Source organism: Rhyacophila brunnea, unplaced genomic scaffold (assembly GCF_057557595.1).
Source record: "Rhyacophila brunnea isolate RB1 unplaced genomic scaffold, BYU_Rbru_1.0 scaffold_3, whole genome shotgun sequence".
Lineage (NCBI taxonomy): Eukaryota > Metazoa > Arthropoda > Insecta > Trichoptera > Rhyacophilidae > Rhyacophila > Rhyacophila brunnea.
The window spans coordinates 18,441,427-18,467,903 of record NW_028232965.1 but is presented as its reverse complement, the minus strand read 5'-3'; the positions used below and the strand labels follow the sequence as shown (position 1 = coordinate 18,467,903).

Genomic DNA, 26,477 nt, shown 5'->3' with positions numbered 1-26,477 from the left:
ATTATTGTTATAATATTTCTATCTTATTAATAAGTTGCTTTTCTCCTTTGTTACAGGTAACCAAATCGCGAGAAGATCATGCGCTCACTCATAGATAATATGTGTATATATTATTATAAATAAAGTGGTAAAGTATTATTTATGAGAAAAAAACTACACTAAAATACGAGTACGTTCTTTGCACTGGAGAAGGTCAATCGATACACGTTTTCGCCATCGCCTGTGTACCAGATGCCTGCCCAAGACGGCTTGTGAGTCACTTTGGAGTGACGAGACATTACGTGACCTCTCTTAAGAAGTACCTATCTGGCAAATTAGTTTTGAGCCCATTTTGGTTATATTCGCACGTACAGAATTATAATTATTAACAATTATTTTTAAATACATACTTAATCTACTACAGTCCAAATAGTCCATGGCACTTGCATGTTACCAGCAAGAATTGACTCCTCCCCAGTTTAATATGATTATAATAAGTATTATCGGTGTGTAGATAATATCTGTACCTCAGAGGCAGACGGATGCAAGTGCCAAATACCCAATTGCTCAGGAGAGCCAAAAAACAATTTTTATTTTAAACGAATACTCCAATAATAGGAATAACTTCCAAGAAAATATACATAGAATGATCATTATTTTTTGTATTCTAATTCAATTAAAGTACTTCTGGAATATGTAAGAAAGGAATAAATATAATACAATTTTATATCTAAAAAAAATTAAATAAAAAACGTAGTGTGGATTTATATTCTTCTGCCTCTAAAGATATTTTGTTAATGTGGATTTGTATCTTATTTACCTAGCCAAAATAAAACAATTTATAAGTTTAAAAAAATTATAGGTATAAATATAACAAAGCAAAACACATTTTTTTTAAATCTTATTATTACATCATTATCATCATCATCAGCCTGAATCTATTCACTGCTGGATGAAGGCCTCGCTAATCTCCAAGCTGATTCCACTTCTCTCGTTCCTGTGCGTTGCGTTGCCAAGTACTTCCGCAGAACTTTATCATTTCATCGATCCAGCGGCCTCTAGGTCTACCTTGCGGACGTTTTGTACCTCTTGGATACCACTGGATGACTAAATTTGTCCAACGATTGTCTCTTCTTCGAGCTATGTGTCCAGCCCATCTCCATTTGAGGCTTTTAATGAACTCTATTCACCGCAAACCCTTGTCTGCTTCCTTATTCACTCATTCCTCTGTTTTCCTTTTTTCCTTTCGCGTTATGCCCAGCATGCACCTCTCCAATAACGTTGTGCTTCTTTAAGTTTCTGGATCTCTCTTTAACTTAGGGTCAATGTTTCACACGCATGTGATTACGGGAAGCACATACTGGTTGAACACTGCGCTTTAGGCACAGTGGGAGGTCATTTTTTAAGAAATTATTCAGATGGCCAAAAGCACTCCAGCCTAGCTTTACTCTGCGAACAATTTCATCAAATATACATCCATCTATAGACACTTGTTGTGCCAGATAGATGTAGTTTTTCACCTATTCGAGCTGAATGCCATTGATGAGGATATCTTTTTGGCCCGCAAAACAGTTGGACATGACTTTCTTCTTTGATACATTTATTTTCAAGCCTACTTTGTTGCTTACTTCAGCGAGTTCCTGCATTCTGCTTTGAAGGTATTCTCAGTCTTGCAAACCACTATGTATTGTCATCGGCAAAGCGCAGGTGACTCGCGTATTCTCCATTTATGGGGACCCTTGTCATTCCAGTTAAGTTGCCTGAATAAGTCGTCAATGGTAGCTGTAAATAGTTTAGGTGAGATTGTATCACCTTGTCGGACTCCTTTGCAGATAGGAAATGCGCGATGGTTTATGGAGATGTGGTTGCGCTACTGTATATATTATTGAAAATATTTATATAGCGCCCGGGGATTCATTGATTTCTGAGTGCATCGAGTATAGAAAATTTCTTTATGGAATCGAACGCTTTCTTATAGTTATAAAACCCATGGATAGCGGCAGCTTGTATTTCTGTTACCGCTATGATTTCTCTGATGACTTGGATATGGTCCATAGTGCTGTATCCTCCTCTAAAGCTTGTTCTCCTGGCTGGTTCTCGTCTAGTACATATTGCAGACGGTTTGAGAGAATTTTGTCTTAGTGGATTATTGGATTTGCATCCTTCTGCTTCTAAGGTAGGTATGGCATTATGGCATTTGCATCTTTATGATATTACGCATATCTTTTTTATTATAGCAACTAGGACTTTCATCTCTCTGCCTCTAATAAATAAAGCCTTTAGCATGACGATTCTTAAAAAAACTCATTTTCCCCAAAAACGGAGTTGCATCCGTCTGCCTACTTGATCGATCCAATCTACGACTAGACAGCTACCCTTACGGTTATTCCATACTACAAAACAAATAATGCAATTGCAAACATTAAATATGCAGTCACATTCGATATAGAATTCTGCGTACTTATCAGTAACGTTTTGTATTTAATTTCACTATACAAAAGTACCATATTATTATACGATTTCATTAATTACGATATAATTAATACGAAAAAATACGTTCTCGTTCTTCTTGGCATATAACCCTTTCTGGGGTTCGACATCCAGCATCTGCCTCAATCCGTCCTAAGCCCAGAGTTTTTGTTTTAGAATCCGACTTGACACTATCCTTCCTTATTGTGCGAGGATAAATGGTTAAAACCAGTTCTCATTCCCGAAAGGAAAAACTGTTTCAATATTTTGAATATATCGAAATATAATTATTCAATACACATGGGCAGCGTTTCCATAGTTGACGATGATAAAAAGAGGACATATTTCAGCAGCAGCCCCATAGTCCAATGCCATACGGGGCCTCCGGGTTCGACCCGGTGATTTCGCAATACATACACATAATTTTCTCAACTTCTGAGTGTTTCTGTGATGCATTATGCTACCGTAATTTACCTCGAAATGTAATAATTTTATCATAAGTACAAGAATTAGTATCGATGAAATATTGCAATTAAACACAATTCTTTCAAATAAATGAATGAAAAAAAAATTTGTCAATCGATTTTAAATAGGAACATAAAATGTTCACAGCTGTTTAAAGAGGACACATTACGCATTATTCGATAAAAATCAAAAAAAAAAATATTCGACACGGACATTGACCTCAAAGAAGAGGACTTTTCCGGGTAAAAGCTGACGTCTGGGATCCTACACATGGACCCACTTTTCGACGATGGTTTCGCCAGGATAGCTTTAAGTAGTACGATTCCGCAATAATGAATTGTATAAATTGTACATACCTTTAGACACAATATTGTTCAGTATTTATTGTATCGTTACGCTGTCAATGTTACCGCACGATTTCATAATCCAATCAGTTAAACCTCAATAAAACCTTATATTTCAATGTAAATTCTTATATCAAAAACACTCTTATACCATAGTTGTCGCAACTAACTTTTCAACATCCAGTGAAATGGTGAATTTTAAACTCGTTCGCTGTTCGTTGACTCTTGCAACTAACCGAATAGGTACTTTACCCATACAACTGCACAACTTACTGTGGTGTGTACCTCAATTTCACTTTCGTCTTGAAAACCAGCTGCTCACTACTTGGTTCACTTATTACTCTACCACACCATTAAAAAATATGCGTCATAAATATAATTCAGTGGTTCTTATGAATATTGACATATTATTATGAAGAGTAGGTAGGTACTTCAATTAATATTCATTCACCTTTAAACTTTTCTGTTGGCCTATCACGCTGCCCAACTACGGTGTACATACTAACACCCTCTTTTTATGACGTAAAACCGATTCGCCACGCATTTTGGTTTATGCTTACCCCGTATTCAGAGAGTTTATTCTCCCTCGTTTGAAAGTGTTTTAGTATTGAGTATCTATCTGCCTTACTGGCGTGAATCCAAGACGCGTTCTTCACTCAATACTACTCTCTGTACAGGTCATTTTAACTAATACTTCTTCCCACATACGTGTTTTGCAAACACAATATTGTATACCATCTTTGTAATTTCTACCATAATTAGATCCATTCTGACCCCCCCCCCTCACCAATACCATTCCACATCTCCCGCAATTCCACGCTTTATCCCTCCGGAGCGAAAAGGCGGTTTGTTAATACATATTAATGTCGTCAACTGGATTTTCCATTCGAATTTCCCCCCAAATACCCAAATGTTTTTATTATCTGCCTTTCTCTTTGTATTTATTATAATAATGATTGTGTGTTGTCATCTCATGGGAAAATTTAAAATAATCGGTGGCTGATTTTTACAACAATACAACTTTGACTCAATATTTTCGTAAAGTAGACTTTATTGAGCGAATAGCAACTGAAAAATTAACATGTCAGCTTCAATGCAAACAAAATATTATTAGCACTTGTGAAACGGAATTCTCGTTTCATTACATTACGCATTAATGATAGTGCGTGCGGAGAGTGTGATTTTTCTTAATATCCGGAAAAGCAATACAACGTTTTTTTAAATGACATCTTTGAAAGCCAGTATGTATGTATATTTATTTGTCCAATTGTATTTCTTTCGTGGCGCTACTACTCAGGTGGACTTTGGTTGAGTCATTCGGTTTTCTCCATTCTTTTCTCCCGCTACGACTCAATTTTTTTCTGAATTTCTAGCCTCCAAAGTTATTGTTTTACGGTATTTGTTTTCCTGCTGGGTATCTACCAATCGTAAGTACTTCTTCGTTACTTAATCATCCATACTTGTCACGTGGCTGATAGATCTGATGATGTCAGGGGCGTCAAAGAGAATTTATATAACTCATGTTTGTAGCTATTTCGCCATATGCTATCCTCGCAGACGGGGTCAAAGATTTTTCGTAATTTCATATTTAAACATAATTTGCCTGAGTGAGGATTTTATGGATCAACTAATGTATAATAAAAGAATGGTAAATGTTTACTTGGCAAATTAAATAAGACCGTGTAAACAAGCTAGCCTAATAACATAATTATTATATTCAAATTAAGAACGATCTATACAGCTCTTGTATACATTGGTATTTAGATAAACCCAGAACTTTAAAGTCACCTCAGTTTCCGAAAAATTCGATTGATCTATCATATATGCACACATCGCCGTTCACTTACTTTACAAACTGGTCCTAAAATAAATAGTACGATAAATTTGTGGGATTATTTGCGTAGACGTAGACTCTCTCATTGATGGCTATAAAATCGACCGGTCTGGCTCGGGCGTCGCATTGTTGGGGGGCGCCCGTGATATTTTTCATCGCGTCGTTCTAATGGAAGTAAATACAGTACATAATATTATATTGATTCCGATTTAATAGTAATAAATAATAACGTACAAGAATGCTAGTCATAAGATATTTAAAATCTGTTTTTTAATCCACATTACATACTCTTGGACCGGGTTTCTTAAGGTTTCGATTTGTTTTTTATTGTTATGGGAGGGACCCTTGCTATATTTTAAGATGATAGCTACTTAATTACATCGTGATTTATTTATAGAAATAAGGTCCGATGATGCCACTAGCGAGTAAACCACACCCAACGGTGCATTTTTGTGGATGTAATGAGGTCTGTCAATTCTGGATTAGTCTCACTCCATATGCGACAATTTTGATTATTAACAAACCCGTTGCCCAAAAAATGAGCCTCACCGCTGAATGCAGTTTTGCGGTAAAACAACGTCTATAAGTTGCGCGAATCGACGTCCGATTTTCAAAGTAAATTTGGTAGCGTTGTTCAAGCGTGACTGACTTTTCATGATGATTTACCAGACTATACTGATTATAAAATGTCAAAAAGTGAGCGTGTAGTATCATAGCTCGGTTTGACAGTTACCCCCTGGTTACCCATCTTGCAGGTCCTATCTAAGCAAAAATAAAACTGTAAACTTATAGTGCATTATTTTAATTTGTATTTCATATTGTGATATACTGATAAACACAGACTTCGTTTGCTTTTAAAATATTTTTTATTTTGATTAATGTCCTGTTTTTTAGTATTTCATCTATGATACTATGATAAACGCAAGCTTTGTTTTCTTTTTTCACATGCAGATTTAAATAACAGGTATACGTCATGTCTGCCAATGATTGTATAATGTAAATTCCTGTCCGATGGGGCGAAACATCCGTTTTGTTCAAGTGCATCAAAAATAGGTGCGTTCGACTCCATTTCCTCCATAGCAAGTGCGTACGTTTTGTCTAACATGTGAAGTAACTTCGGTAACGTTTTAATAATTATAGTAAACAATATATACTTCCAAAACTGCTTATGAATTCAGGTAAATCATATTCTTTATTGTCAAAGTATTAAGCTTTTCTACGTTCTATTAGCGCAGTGGTCGGCAAACTCATTAGTCAACAGAGCCAAATATCAACAGTACAATATTGAGATTTTTTTGAGAGCCAAATTTCTTAAACTTAAACTATATAGGTCGGTACCTATACTGCTTATAAACTTAATAAATATTAACACGGAATGAAACTTGATATCATACTTAATAATGATTTTATTTATTGATAAAAATTAAATTGTAAGTAAAGTATCCATAAAATCATAACAATGACTGACTTGACGTGACTTGATCCTCCTTGGAAAGTTTGGATAAGTCAGGTAGGCTTGTATATTGTTGTTTTTAATTTTAGGCATGATTCCAGATTCTCATCAATAAGACGACTTCTCAAGTTACTCTTGATAAGGTTCATGCTTGAAAAAGATTGTTCGCGTGAATATGTAGAACCGAAAAGGGGAAGAACAGCACTCATGCTAGTTTTTTCAACTGATCATAACATGAACCAGAGCCGCATTCAAGGGGCCAAAGAGCCACACGCGTCTCGCGAGCCGCGATTTGCCAACCACTGTATTAGCGTATTGACTCGTACCGATTGATACAATGAGTTTGATTTGAAAGAAATTAATCTAAATATGTAGACACTTATTAAAATTATTATCGAATAGTCATCAAATTATATCGTTCGTATTTTCAGTTACCCAAAACACTGCTGATTCAATAAAACGGAATTATTGATTATTTAAAGTATGAATGAAATTATTTTAATATTATACGAATGTGGTATGAATATGTATGACTAGCTCGGTGCATCAACTCGTATGTGAGTTGATCAGCACATCACTGAATTAGTACCTCCGTGGCGCATTTATTATTAAAATAGTATGCCGAGATTCTCGTAACGCAAGTGGTTTGCATACAGATATGCATCTGGCTTTCAAAAATAGCAATATTATTTCTCATCTATTATAATATCTAGCAAAGTGTACGTTTGAATTATTGTAATATACCTGTGTAATCGACTCGGCAACCAATATCATTATAATTAGGTAAATACTACATACTATTTATAATACATGGCAGAAAACAATAATAAAGCATCTTGACTCTAAAGTACTTAATATTAGATGGGCACTAGTAATATCGCCTGTATAACGACTGATAATATCTAGATTGTTGTGTTTGACCATAAAACTAATTATCCATAGACCGATGTGGCAATGCAACTTTATATTCATTTCCCATTAACACACCCTCAATAGCACGACACAAATCTGGCTAGCTCACTTGATAGTGCACGTACCATAGGGTGGTTATTAAATGTTTATAGTTTTTTTTGGAAATGTATACAATGTGAATTAAAGTCTTAAAGAAAATATTAAAATCTGTTTATTTATTTATTTTGTTATAACACGGTTTTTATCATTTAAAACATTTCAGGGTTTATACATCTAATTTTTAACTTTATATAAAAAGGATTATTTATTTAGGAACTTATTTTTTTAATATCCAATTGATAATTTTTACTTATTTAGTTATTAACTGGCACGCCATAAAGGAGCGTGGGTTTTATACTATCCTGTTAGAGGAACGGACGCGAACTGACGTACAACTCTTATTTCGGGAGAGGGACTTTCCCTCCCGCTCCTCAGAGGCACCAACAGATTAGCAGTGCGTCGCGAGTTATTACTTAACATTTAATTTATTATAAAATCATTATTCTAATCTATAAACAACTAGGTAAAATTATTTAAAACAAAATTACGGAAGAAAGCTACGCAGAAAATTAAATATTAAAGAAGTTATAACAATTTACAAATTATATGCATTTTGATAGAAAGAAATAGATAATTTATCTCCCGCCGATATAATTTTGTCCGTCTCGTTTCGAATCGGTGTGAGCGGTGCACACACACTATCAAAATAGTCCCGATTCACGCATATGCAGTATACAGTGATTTATAGGGTAAGGCAGTGCAGTACGTGTATTATTTTAAATTATAAAATGAAGCTACTGAATTTAATTATACAAAACAAAACTACTGAGTTTAATAGTAACTCTCTGCGGTAATTTTGCTATACATATTATTATATTTTAATGAATGCTTATATTTATTTATCGTAGTTCTCATTCTCTCCGGCATTCATCTCCTTTATAGTATATCAATTTTACATCTTCCTCACATACGAGTATACATAATTATTAATAAGATATTTCTTTATTTAAAACTTACGTGCTATGTACATACCATATTATTTGAAAACATAATTAAACAATTTAAATATTTACTTAATCTATTGACTCCATTCGTCACCTCGCATACTTGTTTCAATTTACCAAATTCTTCCCACCTAGTGTACACCAGTGCATACACAGGGCGAGGACTTAAACTGAAATAGAAAGATAGATTGACGATTTTCCAAGGGATTTTAATTACGAGTTTTATAAAGCCGCCGGGGTAAAGATTAGGTGACAATGTTTGGGCCATCAAATATATATTATATTATCATAGATATTTAAACGGTATTTTATGTTGGTGTTACCATCAAACTTAAAATATTATCTTCTTGAGTATTTGGCCGGTTAGGAGAACGGAGCGCGATGTCTTATTAAACCAATATTGTACTGTATCTCTATCAATAAATCAGTTCCATAACACTTCGTTAGTGTTCGTCCTGGTACGAATATCGCCCCTTTCCCATATTAAATTCTACACTCCAGTTTCTCCCCCCCTAATTCGTCCGAACCCGAAAGGCGGTTTGTTAGTACTTATATGGAAAAGAATGCTTTTCAATAATATGTATTTACCTACTGGAATGTATGATTATATTTTATTTATGGTGTAGGTATATTTATTTTGTAGAATATAGTACCTATTTTGTAGTATGTACCTATTATATTGTGAATTGTGATGAATTTGAGTTTTTTCTGTTCAATTCTACTTTCACGAGTTTCAAATAAAGTCAACAATTAAGTATATATGTATATATTACGCTAGATTTTATTTAAGGCGATACATCGGTGAAACGGCAAATAATTTTCAACTATAGGCGCGACGAAATTTTGAACTCGCTCACTACTCGCTGGCATTCTGAGAGAGAACGTCGAGCGGGCACAAGTCAATTTGTTTCGTGATGACGACGGGCGTATTAATTCTTTAATCGTGTAAAGATGACTAAAAACGTTACCCATTTACTTTAAAAAGAAAACATGCCAATGAATATATTATTATTGTTACTGATAGAACATTAAATGGATGCATGTTGGATTTATATGACAAATAATATTTCGTTTGGCATGCGTCATTTGCACCCGCGACCCGCAATCCGCGCATCGTCTAGCCACGATCTTTTTAGACCGTGCCTCAACTGAGCCTTAAGAGTGAGTTATATTATTTCTGAATATCTGCGGTTACGTTTGTAAACAGTGTTGAAAGGCAAATAATCTATCGAGAAACTTACCGCAAAATCAAACAAGAAGAAAATGTGTAAATGAAAAGTGACAATATGCTTTTTCATCATTTATCACACTTTCGCTGGGTAATTACAGAGATATTATATCTTTCAAGAAACTTATGTGTGTGTGTATTCTAGCAATAATGCACTTCAATATAATATTACTAATCTTATCTTCCTGTTGAAAAAAAAATATTTACAGACTGTGTATAGAATTTACTTCCTGAATTAATTTCACTATCAATCGATTACTACGTGATATTAATTTATTGACGCCTTTTAGTAGATAGATTAGTGCTTGCTAATGCTAGAAACATTACCATCACGTCACATGAGTTCACGTTCTATAACAGTCGGTACATTCAATAATAAAAATTGACGATCTACAAAACATTGTGTCAGTTACCTGTCATATGTAGCTCCCCTAGCACCCTGAGGTTAGTGGTGTGGTGTAATACATTTTGACAGATTTTGATAACTGACACTCTTCGCTTTCGGCTCAAAATGTACTACGGGATGGTTGTATTTATATTCTATCTGTATGATAATATTTTATACCAGGTAAAACACATTTTTTGCCCGTGGCGTGATTACACCGTGACCTCACGGCTGCTCGTTTGGCGTGATCGTAATGTATTTCTAGCATAAGCCACTAACTTATTTTCTTTAATCACGGGTATTATTATTTAATCTAATTACTTACCTACCAATATTGGGATAACCTTTCAACTATTTTATGTATATATATAGAGAACCTAAAGGTGAAACCCGGATCGCAAAAAAATGACTCGAATGGAATAGTACAAAATTTAAATCCATTAGAATTTTAATTCAATTTCCATCAAATACCATCGGTCGATAGTATTAATATTGTATGTTGCTTAAAACTAATTAATATCTAAAAGTAAACGCGTACTCATACTTATTCGACCTGTCTGTACCAAAAAAATGTAATAACTTAAGTAAGTACATCTTTATTATTTCTAAAAAGAAAAGATCTCTCTAAACTTCTTAAAATTTCCTGTTATTAATAATTATGTTTTAACTTCGTTGTAGTGTTGTTACCTGTCAATTTTTGATATATACTTTAATATTAAGTCGTACTTTAAATCAATAAATTATTCAAATTTAATTCATATTAAATATTGCATTACTTTGCGTCGGTAAGAAGACAGTAGCGGTTGCCAACCAACGAGGACAACCTTTACGAAGTGTTTTGAACCGGAGAAAGCGGCTGCTTCAAACTCTTGAAGGTCGACAGATCTCTCATCTCACCATCTGACATAGTTTGCCATAAAAATAGTAATTATAAACACTATCAAACCATTGACTTTTTCGAACACTTATAATATAATATTTATTTTAATCACAGTGTTTTTAAACGGCTATTATCATTAATTATCTTATCATTCGTTGTGTAAAACTCTACTATCTGGATGCCAGCGCAATAATTAAATGTGGCATACTGTTGTCTCTCAGATTGAGTGATGTCATGATGATCTATCTCTATCTGCTATTTATTATAAACACGCATTTCGTGTAAGGTATATCACGCGAAATATTATTCTGACTTATGCGGCGAAAGCTAGAGTCTTTCACGTCACTCTTCATACAAATAATTATACATAATTAATTTTAGTACCCACTTAGAATACTTGTGGATTAAATATGTCAATCGGTAACATATTGACCTGTAGCTGCCCTGGCCTGGCTGGCAAAAAGTGAAGATCATGCACAGTATTTCAAAGATGGCTTTTCAAAACTTAATTTTTGTTACAATATATATTAGGTTTCATCTGCGTTTTAAATTCACAACATTATTTATCCGTATGATCAGCAGTTTGAATTATTACAAAGTGAGTATCAGGACCTACTATAGTCAGGCCGTGGTACGAAACTGTGATTTTAGATCGTAGTGTACTCATAATTCTAGTGCAATATGATAAACTGTTTATAGAAAATAATGAATGTTTCATATTGAAATAAATTATGAACATTAATCGATTTGAACGAAATATGCAATCGAAAATGTTCATCAGGTTACCACATTGCATTCCAAAATTATCATTAGCTATCACTACCATCGTAAGTAGGAATTCTAAATCACTGCCTGACAAATAGTCGGCCTTCAGTGAGTATGTATCTGACTTTATCACTTAGTAGACTATGTCTTGTTGCTTTGAGGTGTAGATTACAGGCTAAATACTAGCCTAATTTCTAGCATTTTTTTTAAATAGGTACCTTCGTGTAATATAATAATAATACATTCTTTTTGCCAGTAGGTACTTTTAATTAATACACAGACGGATTTATAAAACTGTATCTCTAAACCAGACCAGCCAAAGAATAACAGATATTATAGTTCTCACAGATAAAATCACATGACAAAATGACACACCCAGTCCGCTTTTGTGGATGTGCCGACATTAGCATGCCCTTTACTCGCAACAGTACCATACAATATTATACTATAAACTTCATATTACGTAATGATGAAAATAACCCAATAGAATATTTTCATTGTAACTCGTACATTTATCTTCAATCCATATTTATCATCTACTACCACGGATTTTTTATGGTGTAAAGGTAACGTAGTCACTGACGAGCTACGCGTGTTTTATTTGACTCTACGAGTGTTCCGCGTAGACGTCGACTAGGCTTTTTCATTTTAGCCAAGTAATTTTAAAACAGCCAATATATTACTTACTTAGATGAAACTGTTGAAAGTGAATGGCTTTATTTAATTTAATTAATTGGTCAATAAATCGACGAGGCGTAGCCATGTCGCTCACTGAAACAACAACACAATAAAAAATGTTAATAGTTAGTCATTCGCACATCTCGACATCCATTATGCTCGTTTTGTGAATCTCTTTGAAACACTTGAGTGCCACTACTCAATTAGCATTGTTTATTATTCAAACTTGTACGTATTTATTTGCGAATATTATTTCTTCGTATTGTGGTTTTTTGTTAAGGGCAGTCAGTTGTATAGTTCAAACCGGTTAATAAAATTTATTTGGTCCCTTCATTATATTAACTTCACTTGGACTCTTCTTAGGATAGTGACAACAGTCGAGCACAGTTGAGTAGAACTCTATAGAAGCTCTTTGCAATAAATGTCTGTCATCTGCAATTTTTATTCAATTGCATTATGTCTTTCAGACCTCGAATCATTGTCAATTCTTATGTAACGAACAAAGAAACAATTTTATTCTCATATATGACGAGATGGACATTCAAGGGAACATCTAGTGACGGAATATGAAGCATATAAAATATTATACGTTTTTGCTTTAACTAGAGTTTACGTGGTAGAACTTCTTTATAATGGTTTGAAACAAAGTTTTTTTGTCAATTTTAGGATATTTTGATTATCTATGTTCACACCTGTTTCGGGTGTGTACAATTTATTTTTTAAATTGTATCATGATACCGGAGCTTGGTTGCAATTAAATTGAAACAAAAAGCTTTTCAGATTACACACATTTTTATTTTTTAAATAAATTGATGTTTTTAAGTACCTACATTAAATATAATACATATAAATTATTGAAGATTTCCTCTACGTCTTTATGATAACTTATCAAACTGCATTTCCATGATAAAAATAAGTAAGTACATAATTATAAACTAAAACTGTTCAACGAACTTTAATAATTGTAAAATTTATTAAACTATTGAGAACGTAACATTTTCTATCTAACATCGTTTAAAAACCACTCACTAGCAATAAAAAATGTTATATTCTCAAATCTTGTGAATTATTTGTGAATAACAAAAAATTGTTTATTAAAGTGCAAGTACCTACGTTAAAACTACAAATTTGGAGATATCCTAACGTCGGATAGGAATCAAGGTTGGCACCTTGTTTTAAATCACAATGCCGATTGACAAAATGAACACAATTTGTACTTACATCATTTCGTTGTAATTATACATTATTCATTCAGTAAAGCACATCGGCGTGAATCCAATGGATGCTGGTTCGAGATCCGCCATCCATCGTATTTTGTCAAAAAGATTTTTTCCAGTTGCTAATAGCTATATGTATGTAAAGTTTATCTTTGACTTTTGAAAAATTAACATGTCACTCATCACTCACTACTAGGGAATCCAATCCCGAGCCAAAATTCTGATCTCGGGATTTCGGGATTACAATTTGACAATCCCGGGATCCCGGGACTGGTCCCGGGATTGGCATTTTTTCCATTGTTAATATAAAGCTTTTATATTTACAAATATCATTGATAAAATCGATCAAAAATAAATCTAGTATAATTCACTTATACAATTTAAGACATTTATTGTTAATATTGTATACGTTCAATCATGGAAATACACAAGTTTAACGGAGTAAATAATATTGTAATTTAAATAATAATGTGAATTTAATAGGAGATTGCTGTTTCTGATAGTAAAGACTTAATGAATGGATTAGCGAGATTTAAAATATTAATGCAAATAATCATGGCGTATTTATGGCCTTTCCGCTTCATAAATCTAAGTAGTCAAGACAAATATGAAACTGCCGTAAAACGCATGATATACTTTGTTAAAAGTGCAAAGCATTGTTTTTTCCAATCTTTCCATTTTTAATAATTCACGTGAAAAAATAAAAGGAATCGGCAACCTACACATGGGTATAAATCAAACTTCATTCAAACTCAGTTTATTTATAATGTAGTTATTTTTTATTACAAGTATTTTTTCTGTTATATTTTCGCTTTTATTTTATTCTCCATAAAAATTGATAAAAAAAATCAATCCCGAAATCCCGGGATTATGTTTATCAATCCCGGGATTCATAGGTATCGAAAATAGCTCGGGATCCCGGGATCCCGGGATTCGGGATCCCGGGATTGGAATCCCTACTCACTACTAATATAAGTATTTACTTCTCTTTTTAGATACCAGTCCAACACAAACTATATTACGTATTATCGTTCCTATGCGTAGGTATACCTATAATATAATACGATTATGTGTGATGTGATGTGATAATAGTATTCCCACGGTGTAATTCAGTGAATGTTCTGTAATGAACGAGTTGAAATATTGTGTTGAATAACATATTTATGTAATTTAATTACTCGCGTTGCGATTAGTATGTATTGCATTGGACAACTCGCAACGGGCCTGGTTGTAGCCCGATGTTTGAACATGTTATATTTTTGTCAGGAGTATTCATTTATGTACGGCGGCAGGATGTAGACGACAACATAAATATATCCACAGAAAGTAGATATTTTCAATCCATCCCAGCGCGTGTTGATCAGTGGATAGCAGGATAAAACTACTGGTTTAGATTTATCCGTAAGTACTCATGAATTAAATTATTATAGCCCGACGTAATCAGATGCTACCTCGAAACGGATCGAACTTTACTTGAGACATCGATCAAAAAATAATTTTAATATTGAATTTTACATCGGTCAATATTTTTTTGTTTGCGACCACCATAGAAAACACATCGCAATCCATGGGTTGGGAACCCGCGATTTATGTGAATGAATATATTATTTTTATCGTAAATATACATACATCATAATATAATAATAATATGAATGGGGTACATGACAACATTACATAATATGGTAGATAAAAAGCAGGGTTGTCACATAAATTGACTGTAGTTGACAACTAGATAGGTACATAAAATCGATTTGGGACTTACTCATTATATCTCGAAAAAAATCAATAGATTGAAGTTGTTGTCATTTATTTCCACTAAGTTGTAAGTAGTTGGCAACAGAAAAGTCGACAACTAACTAAACAACATTTAAATAATTTATGTTGAGGACGCCCTTTTATTCTTTAGTTTCATTATAAGGAGTCCTCTAAGTGCATATTTTGCTAATGCAAAAAAAAAAAATGGGCTGAATTTTAATCATTATAAGATTATAACATACTATGCATACCTACCATAACACGCTGGGGCCTAATGCTGGAAATGCCTATATCAACCGATGTAATTTGAATGAAATAGGAGCACATCTAATGTTTATGTTTAAATAATGTTTCAGCATATTTTACACCAAGCTAATGGTGACTTCAGCGATTCAGATGTCCAGATTTATTAACAACTGTAATGATCTGCTGCTCATCAATGTATATTAATTATTATATACTTTTCTAAGCATATGTTCGTAATGTATCTTATGAAAATTTTACTTCTTCTATGGTGATAGGGAACACGATACTATGCAGAAACAAAACCACAGGCACCAATATCTCTTAATGTGTTTGATCTTATTAGCATTGCCAATTTTTATTTTATTTCTATAATAACAGTTCTATGGTATGTAATTGCTTTACAATAATTCTGCCCAAACCGGCAAATTTGAGTATCTTCGGTTCCATTATTAGTGACATTAATTGAGTAAAACTGGATGAATATTTTAAAGCTGTTCGTCGAAATCATTAGAATCATCGTCATATTGACGTTTCATGTTTGTGTAGGTTGATAATAGAATATTTTACTTACTGAAGAAAAAAACACTGTTTATCAACTGATATATTTGATATAGGCACTTCACACAGCTAATAAATATGTGATGTAGTTATTGCATTTATAATAGTATAATAATTGGTGATGCAAAAAGGTGTGTATGCATTTTAAAATTGTTGTCTTATCATTTTTGTCACTAAACGAAAATATACCTAATAAAATTCTTGACTTGTGAATTTTTTCCTGTTGATTTTATCAGAGAAATTTGTAATGCGGTTTGTCTTATCATTCATGATATCACTTTTATATCAATATTGCAACATTGGGTCTATGTATATTTAAATATTTCACATAAATTGAACACCCTGATTTGCAAGAGCTGAGAGTGTTAAATGTAATATCTAAATTACATGTACCTACTGAAATGTAGATCTCTTACTATTGATCCTTTCACATAAGCATAAGGTTGTGCCTTTACCCCTCTCCAGTGCCATCCCTTATACCCTTTAACAAATCAACTCTGCGGGGTGTAGAATGTAGATGAATAAAGGTCCATTACAGGGAGAGAAGGGTTAGTTAAGACAAAGGTTCTATTAGATTTTGGCATGACGTGCAAAGTGTTGCAGCATTTGAAGTGTCTATGGCCTATGCTATGATGATAACATCTGCCAAGTCGCACTGATTCAATTATTGTTATACCAAAGAATTTGTTAGTCATCGTTTCTCAAAACTTAAACGCTGCTGTATTCTCTGAGAATGAATGGCACACAAGTTGTTCATAGCACGTGTGCTACCTTTATGGCAGTGAGAGTTTCATAGCGTCCTAATTATAATTAACATTCTAAACATCTAAAAATATATAACGTCCAAAAAGATCGAACTACCAGTGGCGTGTGGTCCATAGATACTGTGGATACAGAGCATGCCTAAAAATACAATTTTTGGTTGCCAAACGTTGTATAATTTTGTGTAAAAAACTTTTTGATTTATCTCCCAAATGATGTAACTACTTAACTATAATTTTATTGAACAAGCAGGACCCACAAAGTTCGAGAGTGCGATGGTATGTAATAAGTTATAGAGTAATATAGTTTTTTCCAACAGCATGCCCACAAACAAACCTCACCGTACGCCTCTGCTAGGTACTATAATAAAGTATCCACAAACTTTTAGTGTTACAATTATTCTATATAGCGATTCCAGAACGTTTTTAGTACAGTTGAATTGGCAACACACAATTCACGATTTTTTCATTGTGGCAGTATTGAATGCATTCATTGTAAATCAACGAGACATGTTGCCTTGGTTCAGTACTTATTTAAATGCTGGTTTTAAATTTCGTATATCTTGAGATTCGTTTCGTCTTTGGCGCACAGATAGTGACACTCGAAGAGGATTGTCATTATGGTCCACATCATATCTGGTATAAGAGTGTTGCTATTGCACACGATTAATTAAAAAAAACACGCATAATTTTTAAAATCTCAAAAATGTTTTGTAAAAAAGGTTCATGATATTTTCATCACACCAGTAGTGATGCGGCCCGCGTTACTTTACAAATATATGTATTTGGCCCGAAGAATAAAAAGGTTGAGTATCATTGCCCTAGGGCCTAGAGTCTAGACAATAAATCTCAGGGTACAATTAGTGTGAATCTATAATGTGAACTTACTTGCACCTTCACTTTCATAATATGTGAACCTCCATATAGGTACATAGAAGAGGGTTTTTCTTCAACATCTGTAATGACTAATTCTGCACAAACTATGGCTATAAATAAATGTATTACTTATATAATTTTATTTTTTTTGTATTTCAGGCCTCTACGATAGATGGAAGACGAAAAGGAGCATGTCTTTTTTGTCAAGAATATTTTATGGACCTTTACCTGCTAGCTGAACTCAAAACGATTAGTCTAAAGGTGAGATTCAAATGTTTACTTGCATTCAAATCATTCAATTATGCATTCAATATGATGATACCTGAATGTTTAGGATGTAACAATGAATATGACTTTTGTGCCAAACCACATTTATAATCCCAAAACTATGTTTCCAATGTATTTTGAAATTGGTGAATAATCGATTAACCTACCTAAATAATAAGAAAATTTTAGATTTAGAATATAAAGATAATATGGAATATGTCATAAGTTAATTCAATTTTTAATATTTCATGCATTTAATTTTCAATATTATTCAATAAAACTCTTATAATTTTGCATCTAAATTAAAATACAGAATATAATTTAAGTTGAGCTGTCATATCAATTTATCTTTAATTGATTTGGTCTTTGCTTTTTATAGGTTACAACAGTGGATATGCAGAAGCCACCGCCAGACTTTCGTACAAACTTTGAAGCGACGCACCCTCCTATTCTCATTGATAATGGTCTCGCTGTTCTTGAAAATGAGAAGATCGAGAGACATATCATGAAATCAGTTCCGGGAGGTCACAATCTTTTCGTTCAGGTACCCTATATATTTTTATCCAGCTCGAATCAAGTTTTAGACAAAATCTTCAATTGGTCTCTAAAACTGAACCCCAATAATACAAATACAAATCATTGCATGTGCAGTAAAAGTCAAAGTAATGGGAGCAATTTATTATTTATTTATCTATTAAAATTTAACAATCGATTCAAATAAAAAGGCGGAATTCTTATGCAAAAAATTACAATCCATGTAGCCCATTAACCCCTTTAAAATAGAAAATGTTTATGTAGTCAAATCAATCGATAATCTTATTGAGCTGGCAATCAAATTATTTTCTTGTCTTAACTGCAGCAAACAGCAACATCAAAACTCCAAAAAAAGCAATAACTTTAATTTTCATTGTACACATACTTCATCAAAATGTTATATGGATTTTGACTCTATGCTCTAGAGATATATCGGAGAGAACGCACAATTGAAAGAATATCAGTCACAAAGTAAGATGATTGCTATATTTGTAATTTTATATTTTCAGGATAAAGAAGTCGCCACACTAATCGAGAACCTTTACTCAAAACTGAAGTTGGTATTAGTGAGGAAAGACGAACAAAAGTCAGCAAATTTGCTGTCGCATCTGACCAGGATAGACAACCTGCTGGCCAAGAGAGCGACGCGCTTCCTCACAGGAGACACCATGTGCTGCTTTGACTGCGAGCTCATGCCTCGCCTCCAGCACATCCGAGTCGCCGCCAAATACTTTGTGGATTTCGAAATACCGGTAACTCCTTCTGCATATTGAAAGGCAAACCTATTCTTCAGTCAATAATAGGATGTGGTCTCAGTTTATACAAAAAAACCTATATACGTTATAATACGAAATATATTTCAACATATTATTTGGTTAACCCATACACTGCGCGCTGGACATGTAAATATGCCCAAACATATAAGAGTGTAATTTGTTGTGATGCTCATTTAAACTTGTCTGAAATCAATTAATATCTGATTTTGGCACAGATGACTTCATAAATAAATGAAAAGATTATTAGTAGTTTGAACAGGAATGAATACATATGATCAAAGATGATCACACACGTTTGATGGATGTGATATCGCGTGCCATTGTTATGTTTGAAAATAAACATGATATTATATTGTGTTTAATGTCCTAATATTTTTAACTGAGTACAGTAAGTGCTCGGTAATCCGGCACCCATATTTTTTCACCTATGCCGGATTATTGGATTTCTATAGGAAATAATTCTATCAGAGATTTGCACAGTAAAAATCTTTTTAGTTTATGTAAACATAAGCTCTCCGCTCTGTAATCCGGCAGTTTAATGTGAAACCTGCCGGATTACAGAGCAGGAGAGCTGAGTTGCAAAATGCCAGAATATTGGACGTGCCGGATTGGTGAACGCCGGATTACCGAGCGCCTACTGTATTTCTGTTACTTTTGTTATTGGCAATCTAATATGTCAAAAGTATAAATAAAAACAATTAAAAATAAAACAAATTGAAGATTTTTTATATTGTATTTATTCAACTAAATTTTAAAAAATACCTTGTCAGTAACACACACTACAAATATTGTTTACCAAGGTCTTTGTATTTTCACCACTTTTTTCAACATTTTCACTATGCAAGTATGTAGTGACTTAGCTTAATCATTTCCATCAATTCTGAATTTCAAGTGAAACTGAGTATTTGTGCTAAATGGTATTGTTTTAAATTTGATATTGAAGACTTTTCAATATGAAAGTGTTCCGTTTAGAGCTAACATTGGAATGGATTGTGGTATTAATTAATGAGCATAGAAAAATTAACTTGAATTGAACTAATTAGGTTTTTTTTTAAATTTCAGTCAACACTCACTGCATTGTGGCGTTACATGCACCATATGTACCAACTGGATGCATTTACCCAGTCTTGTCCTGCTGATCAAGATATTATCAACCACTACAAACTGCAACAGGTAACTACGGCTGCAGATTTTCAAAAGAAACATTAACTTTATAAAGGCAGAGTTGAAATTCAAATTATTCTTTAACACTTCACATAATTTCTTTTGTCTACGTGTAATATGCACATTTTATATTGAAACGAGGGTTTAATAAAAATTCACCCACTTGAGCAATAGCAGAATAATCGCCTTTGAAGCGAACCCTTGGGTTGTGGGTTCGAATTATGTGTGCATAATCAACACGTATTTAATGGGTTCAATGGTTGAACAAAATAAATGGCTAACGACCATTCCTCATGAAAAGTCTCTACAGCTACTGTGTGGAGGCCTATGTGCTCTGCCCAAGAAGAGCAAACTAGAAATTTACCTTTTAATTAAAAGTTGTTGAAAATATATATATTATATTTAGTTTTCTTTAGAAAACTGTATACAATTCGTCACTGTTCAGGCAAAAGTCACCAACCTTCAAAAGGACAGTTTTGGGTGGAGTACCTCTGTCACCCAAAGTGTAATATTATGTTATTTTAAGATGCAAAAGTCACCACGGTACATTATTAAAATGTTGCTTAAATCCGAATTATTTCTTTTTCACTTAATGACTTTCGATGACATCTTAACAAGCATAAGTCATTATAGCCGGATAGACATTGACACTATAAAAAATAAATCCTTCGTTATAAATATAGAAGCAAAAGTTACTAAATTATGTATGGTGACTTACGAATTTATCATTTTGAAAACTTCTAATACTTGCTGAAACAGGCAACAATAACGAAACAGGAATAGTTACTTTTGCGTGGATCACTTTGGTCCAGATTATTAACAAGCAAAAGTCACCAAACCACATTTTAGTCGTCTTGCCTCCTTCAAAACTTTCCAGATCTATTAATTAGCATCAAAAAGTGAAAGTAACCTAAAGAAATTATTAAAAAGAGATGAGAAAATTATGTAATGCAAATAAAACCTTAAAAATCTGATTTTTCCTTCATCTCCAAACTTTCAAATTGTGATATCTCCAAATGATGTTTTTTGGGTTGGTGACTTACACTATATTGATTTTTACTATATTCTCTCCACCTGGGTACTTATGAGTTCAACAGCATTATTGTGTGCTAATAATAGATTTTTACCAGCAATTTGTTCATTTCAAGAGTGATGAATAAAGAGATAAACATCATATTATACACCATTACGTGGATGAGATTTATTAGGAAAATAACTATTTTTACGATATTATGTATAATTTCTAATTCCATTATGTTACAGATGCTGAAAATGAAGAAGCATGAAGAATTGGAGACACCCACATTCACAACCTCAATTCCAATCAATATTGGACAAACTGACGACTAGTTTGAATGAATTGTTCTCGGAATATTCGTCTTATCGGTTGTTTTAATTTTCCATCTGATGATTACTTAAAGTTTTGCTATTAAGAAAGAACTGTAAATGATTACACTAATTAATTAATATACATACATGCTCGTATTATTTAATTTGATATAATTGTTTTTTTTTTTTTGTGTAACTTGGTCCATTTTTGTTGGAAGGTTTATGTTCGTTGATATCTTTACTTTTGATCAATCTTTATGTTGTTAAAGTCATGTTCTTTTTTACTTCATCATAAGTGTTCTTTATTCATTCAGATGTCTTTTTGTCGATAATTAAAGAACTGTATTTAGTTAATATTTTTTATAAAAATTTTCCTTATACATAATGGTCTATTTTTTTACTGAAATACATTTTGGTTATAAAAATATTCTTCAAACAATTTTGTTAAAATAGTGTTTAAAAACTGTGCTCTTAAAATAAATGTAATGATCATAGATCAATGCTTTATACGTCCATTTATTAATATGATATAAAACATACATAAATTTTTCATATTTTTATACCTATTAACTGCAAATGCAATTTTAATGTAGGTATATAATATATAATATTGAATGAAAAAAGATTCAAAAATGCTAAGTCATTATATTGTACTGTTTGGTGTAACAATATTTTGCATTTATTTTGACATATTTTTCCATTAAAATAAATATAAAATAATATATAGGCAGATTTAATTTATTAGTCAACATTTATTTTTATAATTTGCCACAATAGTTTCTCATATTTCAACTGAGTTCTATATAATATAAATACTTTTTTATTCAATAAGTCTGTCATTCCATCAAAATGTAGCAGTTGAATTTCTGGCAATTTAATGTGAAATCACATTGAAAGGTGTAATGTCGCAATTAAAACATATTTTGAGTAAAATTATATTATTACAATATGATAAATATACTGTGCCTTATTTTGGTATGATTGAAACTATTACACAAAGAAATAATGAGAATATTTGTAAGTATCATTCTAAAAACTAAATAAAGGACTGCTATGTTTAATTTTATACATTTTATTAATAAAATCAATATGAAATTGTAGTTATAAAAATATCCCAGTTTCTTTACACATTCACAGTCAAATATTGTACTAATTGTGTGAAACATTTTATCGCTTTATCTATTATAACTAAGCGTCTTATGCCAAATGATTCCATTTCCTACATGATTAAAATATAAATATTCATTTTAGTTGAAAACAGTTCGATCATTGATGAGCAATTATAAGTTTCAAGTCAGATAAAAGTTGTACGATTTAGCTTGTAGGTATTATTTAATTTTATTAAAAACACTTTCAATAAATATTTTGTAGTTTTTTTTACATTATCCAGAATGTATCTAGACTTTTTTTGACTTTTGATAGTCCTCGATGTACCTAGATAGGTACGTTATTGAGATAACCATTTCCCCCCACCAAACCATCCACCAATCACTATTCCGAAGGCAATCAACCAATCGTTATTAGACTTACTGCACTGCATTATCGTCAACTACCTAATACATATAAAAATGAGATGTAAATGACAACCATGCCAAAACAACGTTCAACTTAATCAAAAATATTGATTCAGAGTACTTTTAAAGTTTTAATTAGTACACGATTCTGCCGACCGGAAACATAATGTGATGCTGACTACAGACATAAGGTTACACCTGAACAGATTTCCTTGATCGTCATATCTTGGAGTTTTGTCGTGCAGGAGTACCGCAAAGATATAACCTCACTGTAGGCCAGTAAAAGAATAAGTAATTTATCAATAATATAAAATAAAAAATCTGTTAATACAACCTATTATGAGGATTGAACATGTTAAAAATATATATTATTATATAGTACATTGTTATCTACAAACACAGCCGACATATATTCTAAGGTAGATTACCATTTTCGCCGCTTCAAAGTACATATGGACCTCTCCACAGAGTGGAGGTTATGGTAACAGACTTTTACAAGGAATATTTAGTAGTCATATGTCCAACCCATGACTCTTTGCTATGAATGAAACACATTAGTAGAGTAGGATCCAGACAGGGTTCCAAAACACTGCGACTACTGTGGTGTCTGATCAATATTATATATTGATAATTTTAGATACATTATCAATTAAAATTTTAAAAAACCTGTAAAATCCCGACACGTTAGTAGGTACATCATGTCAGCACAGCAGGTGAATTTTTTATTCTATTTCAAAAGCTGTATTTTTAGCTTTCCCAGACAGGACATCAATTTTATTGAGCCAGTTGTTCAACACATATTTCCCAAATCTTTGAATCAAACTAGACAGTTAACCTCATTTCTCTCTGGTATTGATTCTTTGTGACCTTTATTACTATCCTAGGTATTCTTGAAATCAACTGATGCGACAATGGTATCTATAATAAATTATGACCATGTGATTCGTATAACCGCATTGAATTGGGATTGTTTGGAATTATTAAATCTGTTAAACAACTTGCAACACCAGTTTGAATACCACTGCTCTATAGGTAAATACGTATTAGATAATTTTTATTATTTCCACTTTTTTTCTTTGATAAGTAAGTAAGAAGGATTAAAACATAAAATAATGTATGTAGGTATTTGAACAAATAAGATTTTCTTCAATCCTTCTTTCAAATTTACAAAAATCTGTCATGAATGTCAATTTGAGAATGTACCAATTTAAATATTACACTGGTTCCTTAGGAACATAAAAAGCGTCTAGTAAAATTTATTTTAATTACCTATCTTTTTATCAGGAAACGATAATAATAATTGAAACTACAGTTAAAATAACAAAATTGATAACACATTCTCAGGTACACACTTCAGTTAGTCAAGAGATAATAATAAATTAATACAAAAAAGTAGACAAGTAGGTACAATAATACATATCATCAAGTATGACAACTAGTTTCTTTATAAACTACCACAGCCTTTAGTAAATCCCACAGTAGTGCGATTCCACCTTTGAACAAAATCTATTATTGCTTGTCATATTTCATCAAGTCATGTGTACACAAGACTATAGAATTTATTAATTTACAGGCTCTAAGAAACAGCAATCTAAACACTAAAATAGATGACTTTTTCACCTTCCAACAACTAAATTTTGAATGCGAATGACAACAAAATTATACTAAAATGTATTTTAAAATTGGAAGGCTGCACAGTAACACTGTGCACATTCTTTGCTTCATTTATGAAAAAATTTATATAAGAATATTGATGAAATCGTTCTACCATGTGGTTAACCTTTTTATATTATTATGAATTCATATTTATTAAATTATTATTATTGTATACAGAACGAATGTACATAAGGTTCAAGAATGATAAGTTCGTATTATTGAAAATACATAATCTTGAAACACCTCAGAAAACATACCTATTGGAAAAAAAGGTAGACCAAGTATATCAATTCTTAGGTTGATACACCAACAGGCATAAACCTAAATAAGACAAACGCACTCACCTGAACAGTAAAAGTTGCGAGGTTTGACTGGTGTACCTTTTTCTAATAGATAATATTCAGCTATAAATTATAAACATATTATGTTTTCTGAATGTTTCAAGATTATAAATTCATATTTATTGAATTCATCATAATATCCTCCCCAAAGCAAAAATCACTGGACACTATAAACAGTATAGAAAAATATGTTTCAATTAAACTAAAAAATAAATTAAAAGTACAGAAATTTACGCTGGATAAAGTTATACTTTATTTTTTTTATGACCTTCAAACAGAAACGATATATATGAATATAAAAAAGTTTTTACAATGCTTTGTCACGAATATTAATCTAGTAAACATACAAACTATTAACAAATTATTGCACTGGTACTTTTTACTTCTGAATACAAAAAATGGCAACATTACGGCACCTATTATTACATAACATGAACAGCCAATAAAATTAATAGCTATCCTTAAAGGAAGAGTCTAATGCTAGTAGGGGCATCTAGCAACAGAATACTGAACTTAATTTTGATATAAATACAAAGGATTTCAAGTTATACAATTATTTTTTTTTAGAAAAGTCTGCTTTTTCACAAATTAAAAAACCACAACAAAAGAATGAGCACAAAATGATACATAATAATAAAATTAATTTGTTCATCAAACGTACATTTCATAAAAGTTTTCTTTTCAAGAATATAAACACAAACAAAATTACACTTTTCTTTATTAAAAATTACATCTTTCAATTACATTCTCTTTTTAACATAATGGTATAATAATAATATTTAATTGATTATTCTATGTGTTATTTAAAAATATAAATTAAGTGTATTAAATTCGATCATTCCTATTTCGTCGCTAGATGCCTCTGGTAAATCTGTTAAGAGTATCACTACACTTTGTCTTAAATAAGTAGGTCAATGGTTCTGTTATTATCCAAAAAACCCTCTGAACTTTCCGATTTCATCGCCCGTTGATGCCAATGGTTGCTACAGGGTGTGTTGGGGTGATATTTCTCTACGTCCAAAGGATGACCATACACAATAATATTTTA

General features: G+C 32.3%; 1 protein-coding gene across 1 annotated transcript in view; it reads left to right on the top strand.

Annotated features, from left to right (window-relative positions):
• Positions 1–23,281, top strand: part of Clic (chloride intracellular channel protein 5) — a 62,591-nt gene extending 39,310 nt beyond the window's left edge. The window contains exons 2-6 of the mRNA XM_085952229.1: positions 18,008–18,109; positions 18,495–18,659; positions 19,159–19,401; positions 20,488–20,598; positions 21,853–23,281. Coding sequence (XP_085808355.1) covers positions 18,008–18,109; positions 18,495–18,659; positions 19,159–19,401; positions 20,488–20,598; positions 21,853–21,939 — 708 coding nt within the window. The 3' untranslated portion in view covers positions 21,940–23,281. The remainder of the gene's footprint in view (positions 1–18,007; positions 18,110–18,494; positions 18,660–19,158; positions 19,402–20,487; positions 20,599–21,852) is intronic.
• Positions 23,282–26,477: the final 3,196 nt, after the last annotated feature.